The following is a 25,071-nucleotide window of genomic DNA, read 5'->3' as shown; positions in this document are numbered from 1 at the left end:
ATAGTATTACCAACACAACATTGCGATCAGCAGACGGACAATACATACAATCACATTAGGATAGTTTAATTATTGTATTATATCACATTGTAATATCATCGCATCACAGCACCACCAACCAACCACTCCTCACTTCTTCATTCATCATCCTCATATTTATTCTTTATAATACCTTGATTTAAATATACGTAGTAGTAGCAGTATTAAGATTTAATACACATTATCATCACCATCACCATCATAAATCTAGATATAGATATAGATATAGATATTGTATTATTATTACATAATAATCTGAGATTATTATTATTGTAGTGTAGTCTGTACAATGTCAACACCTATCAGTTCATCTACATCTACCTCTTCATCAGGGATTAATGGCAAACAATCGACCTCATCAAACTCGTTGAATGGCAGCGGTGCCAAGCAACAACAACAACAACAACCTTTGGGTGCATCGACGACCCCACAGTCAGCGCCATTGTCTGTCATTAGCGTATCATCTTCACCAAAACCAACCAACAACAGTAATAGTAACAGTAACAGTAACCCACCTACCCCATCATCGCCGATGCCAGGTAATGTGGCTACACCCAACCACCACGCGCACGGTGCTATCAGCGATGACTCGGGATCGGGTATCCCAGCCAACGCCAAGACCAACCGTCTACGTGTCGACTACAAGTTTGACGAATACGAAGACCACTTTTTTGCCAAAGCAATCATCAACGATCCACTTAAAATATCCCTTATTCCAGACTTGTTAACTATTCACTCTGAAAAGAGACAAACAAAGATTATTGGTTCAAATATTCCTGTATGTCATACAAAGAAACAAACAGATATATATCTATCAATATATTCATTTATTTATTTATTTATTAATTATTTATTTGTTTATGTTTATTTTAGATTGATTTAGTACCAACAAATTTACCAACTGGAATTCAAGATTCGTTAAAGGTGTTTAGTCAAGAATGGACAGTCATCAATAGAGAGGCATTCCCAACACCATCGAGTGGAGTGATTCCTCTCAAACCATTGCAAGTGCAATCATATGAATGCGACGACGAATACGAGGCTGGAACACCAGCTGACGCAGTCAAGGAATGCAACAGAGAGTTGATCGATCACTCACAAACATCACTCCCCGACCCCAAAATATTGGATGCCGTCAAAAACAATAGACTACCATTATTCCAAACTTATTTTGCCGATGAATTACAACCAATTGAACCTCCAAAAATTCCAAGACCTTTAACTGAAAATCCGTAAGTACAAACAAAAAAGAAAAAACAAAGTAAAGTATTAATTATATTATTTTTTTATTTTTCTTTCTTTTAGATCATTCCAATTTCAAGTTGAATGTAATGAATTTAAAACATTGATTGGTGATATTGAACCATTCTTTGGTAGAATGTTTTTATTTGATGCAAATGCTGAAGAATCTAAAAATCAAGTCATCTCTGAAATCTTTCATTTTGATTTTAATAATCATCTTGATTTATTACCAAAATCTGTAAGCAAAGAGAAGAAGAAGTAAAAACAATATTTATTTGTATAATATTAATTCTCTCCTATTTTTATTAGACTGATATTGAACAAGCATGTAGAGTAAAGAAAGCTATATTTTCAGTAAATAGACCATCAACTCATGTATATTTAATTATTTGTATTGATAAAGTAATGCGTGGTGATCCAGAAGAAACTACTAAAATCTATTTAACTAATCCTGTATGTGTCATGTGACGATAGACAATTAAATCCAATTTATTTATTTATTTATTAATCATATGATTTATTTATTTTCTAAAGGGAAAACCAAAAGAAATTCAAAAATTCCAACAAGAAGTTAGAGAAAGTATTCCAAAAATGGGTACATTTAAACAACCATTTGTTTGGGGTTATTTAGAACTATTTGATCAAAATAATCAATTCCTCTATAATACACCAGATGTTGCTGTAAAAGTTCAAAATTTAACTCGTACCAAAGGTGATCTTTATAATTTTGTTACTAAACCAGAGGTAAGACAAAAGAAAACAAGTATATTTTTTGTTTGTTTATTAAAGTTTTTATTTTTCTTTTTATTTTTATAGAAGAAACAAAATAATTGGTGTGAATGTTCAATTAAAGTATCAAGTGGAGAACAATTAAAAACAGGTGCTCAGGATACTAGAATTGATTATTTATTGAGACCTGTTTATTACCCAATTCCCAGCGATCAAACTCCAATGAGCAGAGAGATTATGACATTTGATAATCCAAGCGAACCAAATATGGATATGGGTATTTCGTACAGCAATGTGCTCTATTTCTACCCAAAGTCTGTCAATCTCAACAATTTCAAGAGCGATAAAGGAAGCAGCGCGAGAAACATCTTTTTAGAAGTAAAGTTGTTGGAAGATGACACCAATGTCAATAATAGTGGACTTCGATCAATCTATGGACAGTCCAGTCAACCTCTATTGACACGTCGCTTCTATTCGACGGTCGGTTATCACAACCGTAAACCAAAGTTTAGTGACGAGATCAAGATCAACTTGCCTGCCAACCTTACACCTGCCCATCATATCCTCGTAACCTTTTATCATTTGGGATGTCGTCAATCGAAAAAGGGTGACAAGCCAGAAGTATGTTTGGGTCATACTGCCATCCGTCTATTTGAGAATGACCAAATCATTGTCGATGGCAAGTACAAGAAACCAATGGCCACGGTATTCCCACCAAAATACTTGGATATGGAAGCCAAAGAACAAACCAATAGCAAAATGTGGGTAGACAATAAGAAACCAGTCTTTGCATTCCGTACTCGTACCATTTCAACATTGTATCCACAAGATCCTATTTTGTCGTATATATTACGTGAAGGTGCAGACTCTGATCAAAATCAATTGATAGAGTATCTCAAAAAGATTGGTGATGTTCCAAACATGCTCAAACTCAATTTCTTCCCATCACTATCTCGTGTCCTATTCAAGTGTATTGCATCACTCTCCAAAGAACTCCAAAAGAATGCATTCATTGCACTGCTGACATTGGTCGATGCAATCAGTCGTGAATTAAAACAAGACGATCGTCTCTTGTCCTACTGTAATTATATTTTCAATAATTCAAGTTCATCCAATCAACTCTACGAAGCTTTGGTTCAAACTTGGATCTCCATCCTAGAGACAAAAGATGACAAGATTTGTGTTCTCTCTTTACAATATTCTTGGTTCCTTTTTAATATTACTCGTAAATCAATGATTATTGATATTGATATTAAAGGTTTAATTAGTAAGAAAGAGGAAATAGAAAAAAAAAGAAAATAGAAAAAAAGAAAAATAATAATTATTAATTTATTTTTATTTATTATTTAATTTTTTTTAGAGAATGGACGTAATAGAACAAGTAGAGTTAGTGAAGAATTTGCTGGTAAATTTAAATATCTATTTGAATTACTTTTGATTCAATTGAAACAAGTTTATAATGTTAAATTAATGATTGCAAAATCATTTATTGTTCATGTTTCTTATTTCATTGTTGATTTATTGGATGTTATGAATAGAGGTTTCATTTTCCGTCTTGTATGTATAATAATAGAAAAAACAAAAGAAAAGACAAATATATTTAATATTTATTAATTTAATTTTCTTTAAGATTTATTCATATGTAACAGGATTAGATAGTTCAAATACAGTTATGGAATTAACTGAACTTAAATTTACATTTTTAAGAGTATTGGCATCATCTGAATCATTTATTGCTTTAAATTTACCATCTACTTTTGTATTCCCTGATATTTTAGATATTCATACTCATTATTAGTATGTAAACAAATAGAATAGGCAGCAGACAAATAGTCTGAGTACAACTATTAATTAAATTATTCTTTTTATTTTCTATTTTTAATTTTCCGTTTAGTAAAAAACATGTATTAGTAGGATTATTATTACAAGAAGTATCAAATATTATAGGAGCCAATGAAAAAGAGATGAGATTAAAGGCAATATTGACATTACGAGAGATTATGTCTAGATATGATCAAAGTGATCATTACAATACACCAGTGATTAGAGAGAGAATTGCAGCACTGTATTTCCCATATGTGATGATTGTGGTTGAAAACTTTGATGCCCTCTACAAGTTTGATCAGGCTGAACTCAAAAACTGGTTGATTTGCTTTATCTATGTCGTCAAGAATCTCATCAATGGAACAGTGATTACGGATTGGTGGAAAAAGGAAACGCAAAAGAGCAAAATCTCAACATTCTTTGCTATTCTTTCAACAAGTTTGACATTGTTTGAATATGGTAATGATAGTGGTCCAGATAGTGCTGTCAGTAACAGTATCTCTGCATCAACTGGATCGGGTGAGACTGGGTCCACTACTGACTCTCCATCCAAGGGATCACGTAAAAACAACAAGGATGATCAAAACAATAAGGATGGAAAAGTATCAATCTTTAAAAAGGTTAAAGGTAACGGTGGTCAGCAGATCAACAGAGAGACTGCCAAAGTATTGTTGGAGCAGTACACTAATAACTTGTCAAAGAGTGACCGAACCTACTCTGTGTCACAGACATCGTCACCAGTATCGATGCCATCTATTAGCACTAGTCTCAATAATGTGCCACCACCATTGACAAGTCACGCATCGTCCATGTCGTCGAGCAGTACATCGTCAACTGCTTCATCGTCCAATAATCCAAACAATGGGTTCCGTTCATTCCACAAGTCTATCCATCTATTGACATCGACCATGGAACCTGCAGTCACGGCCGAAATCCACTCGATCATGCACGGCAACTTGACACATGAAGTGTCCATGACTGTACTCAACTGTCTCGTTGTCTATATCAAGGAGAACAAGGAACCATTGCGCTCGCAGCAACACAATCAGGCTGACGTCAACAGCGGCAAGTTTAGCGTGTCGCTCGAACGTATATTCAAGATTGTCATCCAACTCATCAAGAAACAGCAGTCTCACACCTTCCTACGTCTCTGTTTCCTCGTCCTTGCATCGATGAGCAATGAATTCAAGATTGCCCTGTTCCGCAACCAAAACACGATTTGCTCTGAGCTGACACCCGAGATTTTCAAGTATTGTACGGTCAATCACGCGCCAAACCGTCAATACGCCACGACACTCATCTTTTTGCTCATTCAAAACAATCTTCGTGAGATGGGACACTTTTCACGTATGAAACTCCAATCGACCGTATCCGTCTCCAAGATTGTCAGTGAGAATGTCAAAGAGAATGAGGTCAAGGACTTTGAAACGCTCTATGCCTGTCTTGACGCGCTGACCCGTTTTGTCAAACAATATTGTAACAATAACCTCCTCAAGAATAATAACCAGTCAATGTTTGGCAGTGGCAATAGTGGTAGTGGAAGCAACCCATCACAACAACAACAACCCATTGCAAATCAAATTGAGGAATTACGTGACCGTCTGTTTGGTGTCATTCGAAACTCTGTCAAGATCCAACAACATGGATACGACCCAGAGATGAAGGCTGATCTCTACCACCAACTCTCCAACACGTTTATCGAGTCTCCCGATTTACGTATCACATGGTTAAAGTCATTGGCAGGGTTCCTCCAAACAACTGGTAACTTTGAAGAAGCTGCACAGACGTTTATCATCACTGCAGCACTCGTAGACGGTTACTTGAAACAACTCAAACGATTCCACAAGAATTTACAAGTCGATTTTGGTAATGTGTCTCCCAACGTTGCACTCGATCTCAAGGTGTTACCTGACCCTTCTCTACTCAAGGCTGTTGAAGGTGAAGTGTGTCAAATGGAAGATTTTACTGAAAAGGGTTTTATCAATCTGCTTAAAGAAGCTATCAAGGTTCTCAAGCGTGGTTCCTTTTTCGAGAGTTGTATTGAAACTTATCAATTACTCCTTCCAACCTATCAGAAGAATAGAGAGTGGAAACGTCAATACGAGTGTTATTCCGAGCTAGTAGTACTCTGTAACCAAATGATTTCAGAGAGCACAGTCAATCAACGTCTCTTTGCCAATTATTATCGTGTAGCCTTTTTCGGTAAGAACCTTTTACCTGAAATCCATGAAAAGGAATACATCTACAAGGAATTGCCATCGGTTCGTCTAGCAGACATTTCTGAACGTCTCCAAAACCAATTCCGTGGCAAGTTTGGTGATGACAAGTTCCATCTACTCCCCAACAAACCTGTCGATCGTTCAACCCTCAATCCAGATCATATCTATCTTCAAATCATCTCTGTTGAACCTTATCTCTTACCTGAAGAATTAAAAGAACGTGTTTCAACTTTTGATCAAAATACTAATCTTAGTAAGAAAAAAAAGAAAAAAACAAAATAGAAAATAGAAAATAGAAATATTAATTATTTTATTTATTTATTTGTTTAGATAAATTCATTTTTGAAGTACCATTTACAAAATCTGGTAAAACTCATGGTGATGGTATAACTGATCAATGGAAACGTAAAACAATTCTTACAACTGTATCTTATTTCCCATATTTGAAAAAGAGATTATTAGTTTGTAAAAAGGATGATGTATGTAAAAAACAAACAAAACGAATAATAATAATTAAATTACAAATATATATTAATTTATTTTTTTCTATTTAGATTGAATTAACACCAATTGAAGCCTCAATTGAAATTATTCAAAAAAAGACACAAGCATTGAGAGCAGAATTAAATTCAGCATTGCCAAATACAAAGACATTACAAATCAATTTACAAGGATGTCTATTGTTACAAGTCAATGCTGGTCCATTGGCCATTTGCAATTCATTCTTGGATGCCGAAGAATTTGCCAAACACAATGCCGAACATATCACTAGACTCCAAGAAAGTGTCAAAGAGTTTACCTTTGCTTTGGGTTCCTCTGTCAAATTGAATCATAATCTCACTAAAAATGTCGATGGCGGTCAAGAACTCCAGATCCAACTTGACAAGGGTTACCAAAATTTTAGAGAAAAGGTTAAACAATATGTTGTATTATCAGGTGATGATGAATAATCTTTAAAAAAAAAAGAAAACAAAAAAGAAAACAAAAAAGATTATTCACCTATCCAAAAAAAAAAAAAAAAAACAAAACTCTATCTATCCCCTTTTTTATTATTATTATTATTTATATCGAAATCAAATCATAATTAAAAAACTAATATCTTTATATATATTAACAATCATTATATTAATAAAATAAATTATTTATTAAAAAAATAAAATAATAGAATCATATCAATCAAAATCACAGAGGCAGTGATCTTTGCAAAAAACAAAATTCAATTTCATTGTTGTTAGAATGTTAAATATTTTTAAGAAAAAGAAGAAATCAATGGATAAAAATAATATTGTATCACCATTTATATTCTTTTATGTATTTAGAAACAAGTATCTTAGACAGATTATATTTAATTATATACCATTATTTATATTATCACCAGACAATGTTTATTTCATCAATACCTCCTTTGAAAGTGAGAAAGATGTGCATGTGATGGTATCAAAAGTCAAACAATATGATTTAGATCGACGTTTGACAACACCTGCTTGGGATTACAATCTATTTAGTTGTGCCTTTAGATTGACACCAGACTCTCAAGATTGGAATGGTGTGTTGTGGAGTAGACGACCCATCACATTGACCCGTGGCTTTAAAGCTTGTTTTACCTTTCAAATCAATGTCACTAAACCAACTGGTACTGGTGATGGTCTAGCATTTGTTATTCAAAATGCTCCAGATAAACATAAAACATTTAAAAAGACTGAAGGTTCTGGTATGGGTTATAATATGATCCCAAACTCTTTAGCAATTGAATTTGATACGTAAGAAAAGAAAAAAAAGAAACAAAAAGAAAAAGAAAGAAATATGTTTGTATTTATATCTAACTTTTTATAGATGTAAATTATATGATGATCCAAATAATAATCATATATCAATTCAAACAAGAGATAAAGAACCAAATAACTTTAGGCACAAGTATTCAATTGGACATGGATCACCTACGAGTAAGATGGATGACGGTATTCCACATGATTGTGTTATAGAGTATGATGTGTCTTCTCAACCGTCTCCATTCTTTTCAGTGTCGCTGGATGGTCAACAAGTCATTAAACAGGTAGTATATGACCTCAACCGTATAGGTCTTGACCCCAAAGGCAGAGCTTATGTTGGATTTACCTCTGCTACAGGTCGGTACACTCAATATCATAGAATCTTACATTGTACTATTTTTAAATAACAGAAATCCTAAATATAAATATAAATATACATTCGTTCAAATATATTTATACATGTAAATAAATCCTAATAATAATCTTGATTATTTGTTTAAAACATATTATTATATCCATTTTTTGAAAAAGAGAAATAGCAAATGACATCACCCCCCCCCAAGTTGTTGTTCCAAAGCAACTCTTCAGAGTGTCATTTTTTTTTAAATTAAATTTTTAATTAATGTCTCTTTCTCCCTTTTGGGCTAGTTAATAACTATTTATTCATTTCAAAACAAGCTACTATAAATATTTATAGTTATTATTATTTATTCAAAAGTATTAATACAAATAGTGTAATGGTTTTTATAAATCACTTGCTTGCTTGTGTAGAAATAGATAGATAGATAGATATAGTTATAATCTTATCCATCACAACAATCAATTCAATCATTATTTATTATTATATTTATGAATATTAGTGAACAAGAAAAAGAAAGATTACTAGATAACAAACAAAGATTAGATCGACAAAAGGAAGCGAGAATGGGGAGAAGAAGAAGTGAGTCGGGGAGTGACACTAGTTCAGACAAGAATGTTGAATTGTTGGAATTGGAAGGTTTCCCTATGAGAAACAAAAATATTAATAATAATAATAATAATAATAACAATAGTGATAATAATACAACTACAGATGAAGAAGATCAAAAGAAATTTAAAAAAAGAAATAATAATAATAATATTACCAATACTACTACAGATACTGATGGTAGTGGTGGTGGAGGTGAATTTAATAGAAATAATAATAATAATAACAATCAAGGAGGAGATGATGATACAGAAGGAGAAAAAAAGAAAAAGAAAAAAGGTGGAGGTGGAGGTGGAGGAGGAGGAAAGAAAAAAAAGAAATGGGAAATGCTTACACCAGAGGAAAGAAGAATCAAAGAGGAAAGTCAAGATGCTAAATCATTCTTTTCAAATGAGAGAACCTTTTTGGGATGGATTGGATTAACCTTTTCTCTTGGTGCTATTGGTACTGCTATCATTACCTTTTTCGGTAGTGAAGGTGTTTCATTGGGTACTGGTCTTTTCCTTTGGGCCACTGCTATGCTCTTTATGACCTATGCAACCATTCAATTTAGACGTCGTGGTAAAGCCATTCGAACTAAAACACAAGGTCCATTTGATGATCAAAAGGGTCCTTTTGCTCTTGTCATTATGGTTATGATTGGTGTCACCATCTATCTTGTATTCTTTGTTGCTATACGTCCAGAAGCTAATATTGATTTTAATGGAAATAAAGGAGGTAATTCAACAACTCCTACACCAACAAACTCTACAAAAATAATAAGATAACAAAACAACAAGACAATAAATCAAACAAAGTATGGTTGGTTCAACTAGTTTTCATTGGGTTGGTGTCCTTTTGAAATTCAAACGAACCTCCCCATAAAATTTGAAAAAAAGCATTGAAGCCTAATTAGTACCAAAGTCGACTACGTCGTTGATCGTGGTTGTTGCCTCGAAAAAGGGGTGGTTTCGGACTCCATCACTCTTTTTGATCACTCTTTTTTTCTGTTGTTTATTTTTCAAGTAGTAGAAAGAGAAGAGATAGAGACTTATTTCATACCTGTAAGTGCTTTTATAAATTTATTTGTGTCTTTGGAGAAAATGATCAGATCTTGGGTACCAACCATCATCACTTTTTAGTCTTAATCTCGTTGCCGAGCCAACAGTTTCAACAACAGGTCATCACACATTCATTTGTTTGTTTCCTTGTTGGGGCCAACAACAAAAAAGAGAAAAAAAAGAGACGGATGATAGAGAGCAGGAGGACCCAATGGTCGGCGAGTGACATCATTATGTTTTTTCTAAACCCGAAAATTCAGACTAGAGGGCGCCCTTTGTTCGATGCATCATCAGCACTCTAAACAACAAAAAAATAAGATTTGTACCTACCTTGTCTGTTTCTCTTATTTTCTTCACTTTTTTTTCTTTATTTATATATTTATTTATATATTTATTTATTGTTCTAGTTGTGGAAGTTATAACTAACTAATATAGATTTAGTATTACAGTAGCACAGTACATTACATACCTATTTAAGAGAGAGAAAAAGAGATGGATAGATCAAAAATGTTCCAAATACAGAGAGCTAGTATCAGTATGAATTCTCCGATATCGATTGGAAGGCACAAAGAAAAGATAAAAGTGTCGATCGCATATCAACCACCACCTCCTGAATGTATTTATGATCATCTAGTATTAGTAGTTCATGGTATAGGAAAGGTATGAAATCAATACATCACATATCGATTGCTAGATCATGTAGATCGAAGAAAAAGAGGGAGGACCAAAAGGAGGAGGCCCTCTCGCTCAAAAAACAAAACAAAAATATCTGTCTTGGTCTCTAACAATTTTTGTTTTTTTTTTATTCGTCGTCGGATAAATATACATATCTATCTATATCTATTTCTTAGCATGAAGAAGATTATTTCGAGATGATTAGTAAAATGAGTAAAAAGTTTGATTCTATATTTAATCCAACTGCTACTCCTTCATCATCTCAAACCAATCTTGCAAATAATAATATTAATAATGGATTTCCTACTCCTTCAACGACGGAACCAATGATTGGAAAAAAAAGAGTAAAATTTGTAGCAATCGAATGGCATGCTGCACTTCAAGAAATGTTGGGGTCTTTATTGTCAGATGTTACACCTAAAGCTGTTGGAGGCAGTGGATTGCCCAAGGGAGTAAGATCGGCCATCAACGATACTTTTATGGATTATGTCATGTTTAATAACCCAATGTTTGCCAGTCGCATCTATGACGAGGTGACAAACCAACTAAACATGGCACACATGAACTTTATACAAGAATATCCATCTTTTAGAGGCAAGGTTAGCATCTATGCCCATTCACTGGGATCCGTCATTTCATATGACATTCTAGCCAACCAGACCATATCACTTACTCAGACATCTGACATTTCTCGCTTTGCCACTAGTCAAGACAGCAATATCTTTGGGTGGAAACAAGAACGTGCCGCTCAACTATCACAAGAAATCCAAATCAATGGGTATGTGTTGCCAGAGAGTTTTATTCATCCCCACAGAGACAAGTTCCAACCACTCGGATTCAAAGTCTACAATTTCATAATGATTGGGTCACCGGTTGGCATCCTTTTTGGTCTAAGAAAATATAAATACCTACCCATACCACAATGTGTTAATATGTACAATATCTACAATAATAGTGATCCAGTATCCTATCTTGTAGAACCACTCATACATAAACATTTTTCAACACTTCCCATCAAATATATTGCAACCAAACCGAAAAAAGAAAAATCTCCCAACACTTCTACAAATACCTCTACAAACACATCACCTTGGAATAGTCGTAAAGATAAAGGCTCATCTTTTAAATTAAATCAAAATCAAAATCAAAATAATAATAATAATTCTCCACCAAGTTCAGATGACGAACAACAATTGGATGAGAATCAACAAAATACACTAACTCGAGAGATTTTCAAAAGATTATATGAAAAAAATGAAAATCAAGATCAACAACCAATAGAATTTAATAATAACAGCAACAGCAATTATAATACAACTACTAATATAAATAATAATAATAATGATAATCAATTTTTTAATGGATATAGATTTGATTATAGTATGACACCAAAAAGATTTAATATTTCACAATATGCAACAATGCTTACATCGCATTCAGATTATTGGTTAAATCAACAAGTATTATATTTTTTAGGTAATTCCCTAAATAATAAAATATTGTAAATAAAATAAAAAGTATTTAAAAATAATATATATTATATATGCCTCTTTTTTATTTATTTAATAGATTGAAGAAATACCATCACATCTATTATCAGTACCAGAACAATAAATTCTATTTTGATTTTCATCTGTCAATTGAACAATGATTTGACCATTACCAAATATTCTTCTATCGTGACCTTTGACAGGACCAAGTTGAACATTATGACCCATTTTCTCTAGACCTTTAATATTTTCCTCTTGATGACCATCTTCAAATATGATTCGACCATTTGATTCACCATCACTAATCATAAACTTTGGAAAATTGATTGCTGCTTGAGGATCCATCTTGTGATCGATAAGATTGACAATTAATTGAACATGTGATTGTGGTTGAATGAATCCTCCCATACTACCAAAACTAGCAAATAATTGTCCATCTTTGAGAATCATACCTGGGATGATGGTGTGGTATGGTCGTTTGTTTGGTTGGAGACTGTTTGGATGAGATGGATCCAATGAAAAGTTGGCGCCTCTGTTTTGAAGTGTAAATCCACATCCCTTTGGTATGATTCCAGTACCAAAAGACATATAGTTTGAATTGATAAAACTACATGCATTACCATCTCGGTCTACGGCCGTCAGATAAATGGTGTTGCTTGAATTGGCTGGATAACCCTTTTCAACATTTTTGTTGCATTTTTCCTTGTCTACCAACTTTCTTCTCTCGCGTGCATACTCTTTTGATAGCATCTTGTCCAATGGTGCATCATAAAATGCTGGATCTGCTACATAATATCTTGTATCTGAAAAACTAATTCTCAAAGATTCAATCAATAAATGTAAATGTTCTTTTGAATATGGATTCATCTCTGATAATTTATATTCTTCTAATAACTAATAGAAAAGAAATAGAAATAAATTAATACAAATAAAATAATAAAAGGTTTTCTATTATATTTACATTTAAAGCTAATAAAGCAGTAATACCTTGACCATTTGGAGGAATTTCAAAGATATCATAACCTCTATAATTAATATGAATTGGTTTATCAAATGTTGTTTTATGATTTTCTAAATCTTTTAAACTTAGTACACCTCCCAATTCCTTTATTACTTTGACAATTTCATTTGCAATTTCTCCCTAATAAAATAATAAAATTAATTAATTAAATATATAAATATATATGATTATTATTTACTTACTTTATAAAAACCATCTTTACCTTTGGAAGCTAATAATTTAAAGGTTTTAGCAAGGTTTGGATTTTTAAATATTTGACCAGGTTTGGGTGGTTGACCATTGATTAGTAGTTCGGAAGAGTGTGGACCTGTCATGAGTTGGTCCATAGATGCTTCCCACCACATGGAGGTTTTCGATTGGATGGGTACACCTAGTTCGCAATATTCAATGGCCGGTGTTAAAATGTCGGTCATTGTGAGCTTGCCAGAACCAAACTTTTCGATAGTGTCGCACCATGCGGCAGCTGCACCTGGGACAGTCACTGTCAATGCGCTGTATGGTGGTAAGCAGTCACCTGTAATACCCTTTTCTTTGACCAATTGCAATGTCAATGCTTCTGGTGCTCTACCACTACCATTCATACCATGAATCTCTTTGGTCTTTGCATCATAATAAATCATAAAACAATCTCCTCCTATTCCTGTTGAACTATATAAAAGAGAAAGTAAAAAAGAAACATGTATTTAGTAGAGGTTGTACGTACATTGTTAATACTATTATTATTATACTCTATATATATGTATACATACCAAGGTTGGGTTAGATTCATAACTGCAGCCATTGCAACAGCTGCATCAGCTGCATTACCTCCTCTCTTTAAAATGTCAATGCCTACTTGTGATGCTAGTGGTTGACTTGATGAACATACACCATTGGTTGCATACAATGGTGAACGTGAACTATAATCATCATTTTCTTTAAACATTTTTGATAATATATATAAACTCTAGAAATAGATAGATAGATAGATATAATATAATATAGGATTGTAGTGAAATTGAATGAAGATGAACACAGTTTGAAACATCAAACAACTTTAATTTTTTTTTAATTTGTGAAAAAGTTGTTTTTGCCAAAACCACACCCAGGGGACAACATCGAGCTGATATGAAAATAATTCAAAAATATTAAAATTTATGTACTTATTTTAGGAAGGTCATAGTAACAAGATTGTTTATCTTCATTGCATGCCTCAATTGCAATTGAAACCAATAGCAATTTTTTTTATAGAAAAAAAATGTTGAAACAAATATGAAATGTCAATTGATAATAGGAAGTGTCATAATCCTCTATCTATATTCATCAGATAATTAAATAGGGGACTATTCCCAAAAGGGCTAGTATGCAAGTGAAATTGAAAATGAATTGAAGGGAAAGTCCATTAAAAAGAACAATTCTTTTTAACTGAAAAATGTTCAACAAAAAAGGTAGAATACCCTTCACATATTTAACAATTTATAGAAGGATTTTTTGTAGTTTCTTTGTCTAGTATTATATAATTCAGTGGTGTATTTGGTTGCTTTGATATGTTTGATATGAACAAAGGAAATGTTTGGTGATAATTGGCGTCAAAACGCGAATAGGAAAAGTGTTTTCATCAAAAATTGCTCGTTTAGAAAAGTCGGTAGAGCACGGTGCTAATAACGCCGCGGTCGCAGGTTCGATCCCTGCAATGAGCAATTTTATTGCTGTTATCTATGCTGCCTCCGATTTTTTTTGTCACCCTTGTATTCTCCACACTTATATCTACATTTCTATCAAAGTTTCATCAAATTCCATCAAATTCTGATGGTCAAAACACATCAAATGTTGGAGCCACAAAAAACAAACAAAAAACAGGGCTTTTAAAAATTTTGATGTTTTCCATATCGAGGTTTTCTCCATACTCATTTTTATGTAATATTTATGTTCTTCACAATGTTTCCTACATTTATCCTCTTCTTCTATAAAAACTCCATGCCAATTGAAAAACAAAAATCACCCAAAGTTTTATGACTAAAACATTTGTTTTTTTTTTTAATATGATATTTATCAATTATTAAAATTAATAAGAATAAAGATATGGTAATTCAATTGAATTGGACAAAAAAAAAAAATTACAATATTTTTAATTTATTAATGAATTAATCATAATATTAATAATATTTTAGTTTGGACTTTTAAGCGACAGTATAGTTGAATGGATAATTAAAGTACAAGTTTGGACCACCAAGCATTGGGATGACATGGAGATAGACAGTGTCACATGGAGGGACAGTTGGAAGATTACAGACGATTGGACTGGCCATATTACAGTAAGGGTTGATCCAAGCTTGGACACCACCATTCAACTTGAGTTGGTGTTGCATGACCATTGAACCTGCTGGATTATAAGATATCACCAATTGTTTACCATTTTGAATCACACTAGTAACTAGATTTAAAAAAAACAAAAAAAAAAAAGTAAAAGAAAAAGAAAAATATTTTTTAGAATATATTTCATGAAGTGAAAAAGATCTACATACTTTGCATTTGCAAATACAAAGGCAAAACAAAAAATAATGGCTAAAGAGATTGATAATTTTGACATTTTTGAAAAAAAGGTAGTAGTTAATTGGTAAATTGATTTGGGTTGAATTTGATGATTGAAGAATGATATGATTACTGTTTTATACCATTCTATCAATCAAAATCGATCAATGTGATGGTACGAGAATTTAAAACCAAAAATTCGATAAATTTAAATTGATACCATTCATTTATGTTGTTGATCTATTAATACCAAAACACTTGTGGTGTCTTTTTTTAAAAAAAAAAAAGGAGTCAAGATATAATTCTGTTTGCTTTTTAGGGGAGTTTAAGTTAACATACTAGCTTGCAAGATTTCATTAATTTATGTCAAATTCTGATAGTCAGAACATGTTTCAAATGAACAAACCAAACTTTAACCAATTCATCTAACAAAATGGATTTGGTTGTATGAATAGACATGTATCGATCCTCCAGATACATTGTATTTAAATTCAACCTATGGTGTATAATATTCATAGAAGGATCTAATAATCGTGATGGAATATAACCTGGAATTGGAAGATTGACAAATGATAGTTGATTTGTTGTGATGGAGTATTTAGAAAAAAGATGGTATTTGTTGTTAGAGAGAATCACACTCGAGCGACACTGTCAATTTATAATGAAACAATAAAACCTACTTGTCCAATAAATATCATTCACAGTTGTTTTCCGCTTGTCACCAAATTTCCAATTCCTATAGAAATATGATTCAAGTTAACTTGATTCAATTATATTGTCTACTAAATTGAGTCTTGTCCAATAATCGTTTGATCTGTCAATAAAACTTGAGCAATTGTCGGTTGTACATTGAAGGTGTCTACATTTAACATGTAAACCACTGAAAAGTATTCTACATCGAGGTTAATGTCTTTGAACCTAATTTGTGTGTGCATCTATCTCTCCAATGCTACTCAATCAATTGGGTAATAGGTAATACTATATTTAAATCTAGAATAAGTATCATTAATTAATTCTATGTTTATTATAGCTTTTTATGTGTTATCAACATACTTTATTATTGTTACATGATATATAAAAAAAAAAGAAAGATAAGAGATCAACTACATCTTCTAGGTGCTCTAAATTTACAAAAAGCACAAGATGATTCTGATAATGATTGTAAATAATAATAATAATAATAGTAGATAATTATTATTCTTTTTTTTGTATTAATATTTGATGATCATTGATTATAAAAAAAAGGGCTATTTAAATTATACCCAAGCAACTAACCGACCGATTAATTAATTAATTAATTAAACTTTATAACCCTATGAATCATTCATTCATTCATTTGTTGGTAAATCATCAATTAATGTCTAATATGACTCATTATCTATCTATCAATAGTTTATTTAGTATTATACAAAGTTTGTTTATATATATTATTAGCACTTGGTAAATAATTCGAACCACTTGTCTATCAATTCATATCGGCATTCATCCTATAATTCAGTTAAATTAAAGAATAATATTAGTATATCAACTACAAACTTTGATTTGGTGCGCACCAATGATACATACTGCTGTCATGCCACCAAGGAATAGATCAAGAGCCTTTCTCTTTTCTGTATCAGTTTTAGCCTCTGTCTCTCCAGAGATAATCTTTATAATATGAGCTGTAATAGAACCAGAATCATCAACAGTTCCAATGTAATCTATACCCTCGTCAATTGATTTCTTAAGTTCTTCCATCTCTATCTGTTTATCTATCTATCTATCTTACTTATATTTATTTATTTGTTGTATATGTGCTATTGTAATGTTTAAATAGTAGATGAAGTTTTAAGTATATATATCAAAGGAACAGAGAAAGCTAAAGGAAAATTCCTTGAGACAACGAGAATTGTTCCGACTTGGCCCAGAGCTTCAAAAACAACTTTCTTTTTTTCGAGGTTTCGAAACCTCGAAATTCGATCGAGGATGGGCTGGTGATTTTCCCAATGAAATGGGAATCACTAGAAACCAAGATGTTTGTTTGTTTATATTAGTTAATCATTTAAGATTGGGACTAAAGAATCCTACAAGAATTGGATATAATGAGAAACATGAGCCATTATGATTTTTTTTAATTTTGAGTTTATTGATCTTATGTGACTCACTAATGGTATTGCTTGCCAAGAGAATCATTTTTTGTTGAACCCTTGAACCTTTTAGATTTTTTTGATATTAATCAGGAATTAGTTTTTGGTCATACAGACTTTACCAATTTTAATCAAACATCGTAAAATTGTAGTCAATTGTTTATAGAAAGAAAAAATTCACTTTAGTGAGCAAAAGAAAATAAAATAACTGTATCCAAGTTTGAAAGAATGTTTTATGATTTCCATTTTTTTTATCATTTTTCATCTGGTGTGGGTTTTTATGGTCAGGATTTGATCAATTTTAATGATATATGGATGAAAATGTAGGGAATTGTGTGTAGAACAAGAATATAATGAAAAAATTGGCATGTGGCCAGGCGGCAGCCAGAAAAAACATGCAATAAAGTCGCTCCTAGTTGGGATCGAACCAACGACCCTGCGGTTAACAGCCGCATGCTCTGCCTACTGAGCCATAGAAGCCTATTTTTTGGATGATTCTAAAAACATTTTTCGCCTATTTATAGGCTGGCAAAAAATTCATAGATGTTTGATTATCTATTGTAATTTCCAAATTAATATTTAGTTGACTTCCGAAATAAAAGCAACTCCCACTCATGTATAACAGTACGAAATTAACTCCCCTCTCTCATTGTGGGGTTCATATGTCTTAAAAATGAATTCCTATTTTTAACCACTGTCATTTCCATGCGACGGCAAATGTTTGTTTTTACTCTCAAAAGGTATTCAAAATTTTGATTTTAATACCGTCTTAAAAATTAATTAATTTTCTTTCTTATTTGAATTTTGGATAATAAAGAAAAATAACTCTTGTTTATTGTGTTTGGACAAATAATCATACCCTTTTTAATTTTAATAAAAAACCTTTATTCGTTTCGTTAAAGATTTTTTATGGCATAAAAATCCTATATATCTGACCAAGAGAGATATATATCCTAACCAAACAATAGAACCAATATATTTGTTTATCATTTTGTTTTTTAAAATAGATAAGCACATATCTTCAAAAACCATATCAAAAATTAAATTAAAAAAAAAACAAAAAAACCACCCATTTTGTGTGAAGTCAACTGATCAAGAATTAATTTAATCTAAATAGCTTATTTTCATTCTGCAGAGATAGAGATCAAAAGAAATGAGTACAACATTAAGAAAAGTAGAAAAGAACAACAACAACAAAAAGAGTGGTGGTGTTGTTGTTGATTCGACTGCAACCGCAAAAGATACAGCAGTTAATAGTAGTAGTAAAAAGAACAAGAACAGTAGTAGTAGTAGTAATGTCAAACCAAATTTAAAGAGTTTTATAATGGCATTGAGACCATGGTCATTGACAGCATCGACAGGCACGGTAGCTATTGGAGCGGCAGTGGCATTTAAAGAGGTCGAACAGTTTGACCCAATCAACTTTGCCATCACGATGATTGGAGCCATCGGATTGCAATGTCTGTCGAATCTAATGAACAGCTACTTTGACCACGCCAACGAGGTTGACACTCACGAGAGCGCAGCTGATCGCACACTCTTTGACTATGGATTGACACGTACCAACGTGGTTTGGATGATTGGTGGTACATTGACGGCATGTGTCGCCGCATTGATTGCTCTGATGGTTCGTATAGGAGACATCAACACGATTGTCGGAGAGTTGATTCCACTTTGTTTTTGTGGATTCATCTTGTTTGCTTGCTATACATCCGGACCCATTCCTCTAAAGTACTATGCAATGGGTGACCTCACCATATTCATCGAGTTTGGTCCCATCCTTGCATTGGGTGGGTTTATCGGACAAACCAACTTTCTTGCACTATCCCCAATCTACTACTGTATCCCAACTGCTTTCCTTGTCACTGCTATCCTTCACGTAAACAACACTCGTGATGCCAAATCAGACAAGGATGCAAATGTATCTACCCTAGCTAATATTCTTGGTCAAAATAATAGTTTTATTCTATTAGTAATTTATTATTCTTTGTATGTCTGAAAAGAAAAAAGAAAAGAATAGAAAGAGAATATATTTACTTAATTTGATTTTGATTTTTAATTTTTTAGGGCATATGGAATGATAGTATATATGGCATTAAAACAAAACTCACAAATGATGTTATTACCATTTATTTTATTACCAAAAGTATTTACATTATTTAAAAAGTTTTATAATCAACAATGGGATCAATTAGATGCAGAAGCTGCAATCATTTCATTCTTTTTCGCTGGTCTACATACAATTGGTATTTTAGTTTCAGATTACCAATAAATTAAAATAATAATAATATAATATATAATATATAATATATATATATTTGTAAATACACCTATTTTATTATTTCTCTTTTTCCTTTTCTTTTTCTTTTTGTTTTGTATCAATTAAATTTTGAGTAATTTTAAATAAATGATCCAATTCTTCAGGAGTTGATTTTCCAGAAGCTTTCCATCTAATTTTACCATCAACAATGAGATAGGTGTATGCGCCAAGAGGATTTGAAATGGTCAAAGTATCGTGAATATTGTTTACATCTTTTAAAAAGTTGATAGGTTGGTGACTCCAATACTCGAGTACACCCGATTGTTGTTGTTTGGTTCTTCTCGACCCCTTTATAAAGGAACCAAGGAATTTGTAGGCATTTTGATAGTAGAGTACGACATGGTGTACTGGAAGATGAGGATAACGATTCTTCCAAGGTTCCGTCCAACTGTCGACAAAGTGTTGTCCAAAATATGGTTTCAAAGTGACACACATCAACATTGGTTTACCGTCCGATGGCAATGCCTCGGGATAATCGACTGTCTTGCCATAGAGATCGACTGCTTGAAATTTCGGGCAATCATGTGATTGCACAAGTGGGATGGCCCGTGGTGTACCATAGAACAACTTCATATTGGGATTATTTAGAATCTCTTTATAGTCCCACGATATACCTTCTTTTAATTCATATTGAATTCTTTTCTTTTGTGATGTATTTACATTATCATCTTTGTTATAATAGTTGAATGGATTTAAAAATTTTAAAAATGATATATTTCTTGTAGTAGAGGAAGTAAAAGTAGTTGGTTTGTTGAAAAGTAATGTTGTTTTTGAAATGTTTATATTGGATGATTGATGTGTATTACATGATGATAAACATTGTATAGTTGTAGTTGTAGTTCTTTTAAATATTTGATTCATTCTATAAAAGTATAATAAGTAAAAAGAAAATGAATCAACGAATGAATGAATGAATGATCGTTTTCATCGTTTTGTGAGTACTTGAGTTTTTTAGCTCTAAAGAGGTGTGTATGACCTTAAAGTGGATGGTTTGAACATCATAGTGTCATTTAAAAGTAAAAAGATGTATAATAATAATAGATTTATATGTATATTATTGTATTTGTTGTTACTATTGCTATTTGTTAATAGTCAATCAACAAGAAATACACCTCATACATCAACAACAACAAATATAATTCAAGTATGATAGATACAACTTAACTTTTAAAAAGAAAGATACATACATACATACATACATATACTTACTTTTATTTTATTGTTTGTTTTTCTATTAGGATGAACCAGGAGGAATACCATTTAAATTACAAATATTATTAATTGGATTTCAAAGAGATGGTGGATATGGTTATAGTTTGGATAACAAGTCATTACAACAACTATTGTTTGATTCATTCCCAACACATAGACCTCGTTCCATTCATACATCAATCTATAGTAAACTATTTCATATCTTTGATGATCAAGAAAGATTGTATCACCCAAAACCATTACTATCACACTATGATATCGATTATCAAGTCAAACATTTACCAACTTCAACTTTATTACAATTGGAATCAAAAATGTCTTCTCTTTTACAATCTACTGAATCGGTAAACAAAATATCTATATAAGACAACTATAAATATTGATCTATAATATTAATCTATCTAATTATCTTATAGAATGTTGATAATGAAAATTATTATTTAGCAATTGAAGAATTGGAAGTATTTTATGAAAATGAAATTAGATTATCAAGTCAATCAAATCAACCAGTTTATACTATATTCTTTGTCAATCCATCAAAAGAGAGATTATTATCATCGGGTGGATTAGTATACCAATATAAATTGGGTAATCATATAACTGCACCTGCTTGGATTGGTGCAAGTAGATATATTGTGGTAGATCTAAGTGCTGGTCCTCTCAAATATGGTTCAACTCTACACAAATCAACAGAAGAAAAGATTTCAGAAGGATCAGTTTCTCATGATTCATTACCAAGATTAATTGAATATTTTCAAAATAAGGAATATTCTGGTACAAGTTTACAAGGTGCTTCTCAAGTAAATATGAAAAAAAAAGAAAAGAAAAAGAATATGTATACCTTTAAATATACTAATTTCTCTATCTTTAGGTTGAAATTGAAGCACATTTATCATCAATTATAATTAATAGTTTACAAAATGTTTATTTATCAGATACAAATTATGATTTTATACCTTTATTTCAAAAAGTTCTCATTCCCATTTTAATATTTAAGGATTATGATCCAAATGATCAAACGATCAAAGTAGATATTGATCTAAATCTAATTGAAAAGGAATCAAAAAGAATATTCCCATTCTCTGATGTCAAAGTCGTAATGGGTGCTCATTCAATTCATGAACATAAACATATTTCAATGGCTCTTGCAAAATCAATCAAATCTCATTCTTCTTTTGAATTGAATCCAATTACAAAGTATGTAAATCAAAGTAATAGTGGTGATATGATGTTGATATTAACTATTCTTTTCTTTTTTCAAAGTAAATTTGAATCAAGTTTAAAAACATTTATTGATAGTAAAGAATTATTATTAAAATTAAAAAGTGAAGATGATATACTTGCTTCTGGTTTAATTGGTGAAGAAAATTCAAAAATCCCTACCAATTTTAATCAAAAAGGTAAAAATCAAACAAACAATTAAACCAAAAAGAGTATCTATATTCACTTTCTCTCTCTTTTTTTAAAGATAATATACAAAGAACAAAAATATTACCAATTTATATATTTTCATTAATAAATACAGATGAAAATATATTATTGGATAAATACCATTTACAAGTATCGGATCAAGAAGCAATTGTAGTATTACATTCACCCTATCAATTCCAAGGAATTCATTATCAAGGATCACAGGTGGTCGATATTAAACCAAAACTAATTAATCGTAATATTGTTGCAGGATTGGCATCTTGTCAAGGTCTATTGGGTCCAACCTTTAGATACTCTCCACAACATGATAAAATTAAAAACAACTATCTTTGGTCATTTGGTCATCATCCTTTTGGTTTCTTTGGCAACACTTCAGAAATCTCTCAAATCTTTACAGATATTATCACAAGAAATACTATTATTACTAGTATTCAAAGTTCAACAGATATTTTAAATCAAGCTTTACAATTAATTTCAGATTTTACAAATGTAAATAGAAAAGAAAAAAGAAAAAAGAAAATAGAATAGGTTTATTAATTATTTTTTACTTTTATTTTAATTAGAAATATTTATTAGATTCATTAGGATTTGATATTGATGAAAATGTACCATCTGGAGGTTTATTAATTGATAGATTCTATCATTCCCCACCAAGTAAATTACCAATCATCAAAGAATCTATCAAAAAACTACACGATGAATTGGATATCATCTATGATTCAACCAAACATTCTTTGGATCTATTACAAACTCTTTCTCCTGATTTAATTATGAAAAAGTAAATGGAAAGAAAAGAAGAGTCCAAGTTTTAAATGTATATTAACTCTTTCCTTTTTCTTTTTTATTTTGTAGATCACAAAAAGAAATAATATCAAAACAATTAATATTATTGAATAGTCAAGTATCTGGATTCTATGATTATGTTGAAGCAGAATTAAAACAAACCGAATCACAATTGGAATGTTGCAAGATCAATTCCATCACTATTGGTAAACCTTCTAAATTTACAACATCCAAATCAATCTTTGTATTGTCATCACTTGCATTACTCATAATTCTATTCATAATGACAACAAATAATTATAAAAATAATCAAGCAAAGAAAAAGAAATAAAAAAGTATAAAGTAATCATTTAAACAAGATAAAAAGAAGAAGACAATTGATAATAATAAGTTTAGAGAAAAAAAAAAGCTAACCAAAACTAGTTATTTTATAAATTTAAATACTATATTGGAGGAACAATAATATAGTAATACTATTGATGCCATCAACTAGCTCTTTTATATAATAAATGATCAATTGATTTAGGCAACAGTTGGGACGTTTTGAGTGTTGTAACCCTTCTTCTTTCCGAAACCGACAACAACGTTGACGTAACGACGGTTGTACAACATTCTCTTCTTGGCACGACCGACCTTTGGCTTCTTGTTTTCCTTTGGCTCGACCTTTGGAGTTGCGTTTCTGACTTTACCAGCTCTGTTCAAACCACCGTGAACCTTACCTATAACAAGTCAAAGTATTAAGTAGTAATAGTAGAAAAGAGGTATTAGCAAATCTGATCTATATTTTTTTTCGTTCGGCTTTTTTTTCTTTTTTCATTCATCACTTTGAGATAACACAAGTGCAATTAGAATAGTAGTATAGTAGTGTAATGTTTTGTTATAATATAGCAAAGTAGTAATAATTTACATCACATAATTGACAGTAGCAGTATAAGAATAATGAAATTGTTGAATGATCATTATGTTTGATTATTAGTTGTATGTATTATTATTATTCATCTATCACAAGTCTATTATTATTATTATTATTATTCATATTATTATTATTATTATTATTATTATTTGTATTATTATTGTTATAAAAAAATTATTTATCAATCTTTGTATGTATGCTGCTACTGTCAAACATGAATGCTATAATACTATTAACCTCCAGCCTGCTCTTTGCTATGTTATAAACCTATCCTATTCTAATATTGATGACCTGTAAAATCTCTATTGTTGAACTACTCAAAACACTATGATATGATATATACCCATTTTTGATTATAGTATTATGTTGGTTGTAAAAGGAAGACTAAAATGTTTGAGAGGCGTTTTTCATGCCTCAGGAGAGAAAGGTGAAACGCGAGAAAAAAAAATTAAAAAAAAATCAAGAAAATGAAAAAAAAATTGATCAATTTTCATAAATTTCAAAATAATGGCCCATCCCGAGAGACAAGCACCCTCAGAGCGAGAGAGCCCACCTCTTCTTGGATGACAAATTGATTTCTAAGATTATTCTCAAGTATATTTTGATTGATATTATAATCTCCTTTATATTTTGATGGGGGTGTATACATATAACAGAATATTTTATTTAATATTTCTTACGAGAGTAATCATTGATGAGAAAAAAAAAAATTGCAATATATTATTTTTTTTTTCTATTTTTTTTCCTCTCTTCCTATCTT

At 31.4% G+C, this 25,071-nt stretch overlaps 9 protein-coding genes and 2 non-coding genes across 11 annotated transcripts; 5 read left to right on the top strand and 6 right to left on the bottom strand.

Moving 5' to 3' along the window:
* Nucleotides 1-328: 328 nt before the first annotated feature.
* On the top strand, nt 329-8,229 carry zizB (DOCK family protein; the record flags this gene model as incomplete). The annotated part of the gene is made up of 13 exons (XM_004354145.1): nt 329-817; nt 913-1,271; nt 1,345-1,519; nt 1,591-1,734; nt 1,816-2,025; nt 2,098-3,277; nt 3,371-3,567; nt 3,641-3,807; nt 3,905-6,306; nt 6,384-6,532; nt 6,608-6,979; nt 7,308-7,813; nt 7,887-8,229. 13 exons carry the CDS (start codon nt 329-331, stop codon nt 8,227-8,229), a joined length of 6,693 nt encoding a protein of 2,230 aa, XP_004354197.1.
* A 442-nt stretch (nt 8,230-8,671) lies between these two features.
* DFA_10293 (uncharacterized protein) lies at nt 8,672-12,009 on the top strand (the record flags this gene model as incomplete). The annotated part of the gene is made up of 4 exons (XM_004354144.1): nt 8,672-9,506; nt 9,798-9,832; nt 10,310-10,489; nt 10,681-12,009. The coding sequence occupies 4 exons, from the start codon at nt 8,672-8,674 to the stop codon at nt 12,007-12,009; spliced, it is 2,379 nt and encodes a 792-aa protein (XP_004354196.1).
* A 57-nt stretch (nt 12,010-12,066) lies between these two features.
* DFA_10291 (uncharacterized protein) lies at nt 12,067-14,905 on the bottom strand (the record flags this gene model as incomplete). Its single annotated transcript, XM_004354143.1, has 5 exons — nt 12,067-12,888; nt 12,956-13,135; nt 13,198-13,663; nt 13,765-13,961; nt 14,846-14,905. 5 exons carry the CDS (start codon nt 14,903-14,905, stop codon nt 12,067-12,069), a joined length of 1,725 nt encoding a protein of 574 aa, XP_004354195.1.
* DFA_10292 lies at nt 14,622-14,694 on the top strand. Its single transcript has one exon. It is a non-coding gene; the product is annotated as a tRNA-Ile (tRNA).
* A 269-nt stretch (nt 14,906-15,174) lies between the features above and the next one.
* DFA_10290 (uncharacterized protein) lies at nt 15,175-15,584 on the bottom strand (the record flags this gene model as incomplete). The annotated part of the gene is made up of 2 exons (XM_004354142.1): nt 15,175-15,421; nt 15,520-15,584. 2 exons carry the CDS (start codon nt 15,582-15,584, stop codon nt 15,175-15,177), a joined length of 312 nt encoding a protein of 103 aa, XP_004354194.1.
* A 698-nt stretch (nt 15,585-16,282) lies between these two features.
* Nucleotides 16,283-17,263, bottom strand: DFA_10289 (uncharacterized protein; the record flags this gene model as incomplete). Its single annotated transcript, XM_004354141.1, has 3 exons — nt 16,283-16,418; nt 16,936-16,988; nt 17,093-17,263. 3 exons carry the CDS (start codon nt 17,261-17,263, stop codon nt 16,283-16,285), a joined length of 360 nt encoding a protein of 119 aa, XP_004354193.1.
* Nucleotides 17,264-18,059: 796 nt separating this feature from the next.
* Nucleotides 18,060-18,132, bottom strand: DFA_10288. The gene has a single exon. It is a non-coding gene; the product is annotated as a tRNA-Asn (tRNA).
* Nucleotides 18,133-18,805: 673 nt separating this feature from the next.
* DFA_10287 (UbiA prenyltransferase family protein) lies at nt 18,806-19,924 on the top strand (the record flags this gene model as incomplete). The annotated part of the gene is made up of 2 exons (XM_004354140.1): nt 18,806-19,641; nt 19,720-19,924. 2 exons carry the CDS (start codon nt 18,806-18,808, stop codon nt 19,922-19,924), a joined length of 1,041 nt encoding a protein of 346 aa, XP_004354192.1.
* Nucleotides 19,925-19,990: 66 nt separating this feature from the next.
* On the bottom strand, nt 19,991-20,833 carry DFA_10286 (uncharacterized protein; the record flags this gene model as incomplete). The annotated part of the gene is made up of 1 exon (XM_004354139.1): nt 19,991-20,833. The coding sequence occupies one exon, from the start codon at nt 20,831-20,833 to the stop codon at nt 19,991-19,993; it is 843 nt and encodes a 280-aa protein (XP_004354191.1).
* Nucleotides 20,834-20,996: 163 nt separating this feature from the next.
* On the top strand, nt 20,997-23,729 carry DFA_10285 (uncharacterized protein; the record flags this gene model as incomplete). The annotated part of the gene is made up of 8 exons (XM_004354138.1): nt 20,997-21,116; nt 21,211-21,528; nt 21,601-21,984; nt 22,056-22,381; nt 22,448-22,584; nt 22,653-23,104; nt 23,179-23,393; nt 23,468-23,729. The coding sequence occupies 8 exons, from the start codon at nt 20,997-20,999 to the stop codon at nt 23,727-23,729; spliced, it is 2,214 nt and encodes a 737-aa protein (XP_004354190.1).
* Nucleotides 23,730-23,920: 191 nt separating this feature from the next.
* Nucleotides 23,921-24,658, bottom strand: rps30-2 (40S ribosomal protein S30; the record flags this gene model as incomplete). The annotated part of the gene is made up of 2 exons (XM_004354137.1): nt 23,921-24,117; nt 24,655-24,658. 2 exons carry the CDS (start codon nt 24,656-24,658, stop codon nt 23,921-23,923), a joined length of 201 nt encoding a protein of 66 aa, XP_004354189.1.
* Nucleotides 24,659-25,071: the final 413 nt, after the last annotated feature.

The sequence above is a fragment of the Cavenderia fasciculata genome (assembly GCF_000203815.1).
Source record: "Cavenderia fasciculata unplaced genomic scaffold Scf_EU5ZYIE02H8LDV-5, whole genome shotgun sequence".
Lineage (NCBI taxonomy): Eukaryota > Evosea > Eumycetozoa > Acytosteliales > Cavenderiaceae > Cavenderia > Cavenderia fasciculata.
Note: the sequence above shows the minus strand (reverse complement) of the source record. Positions and strands in the feature narration are given on the sequence as shown.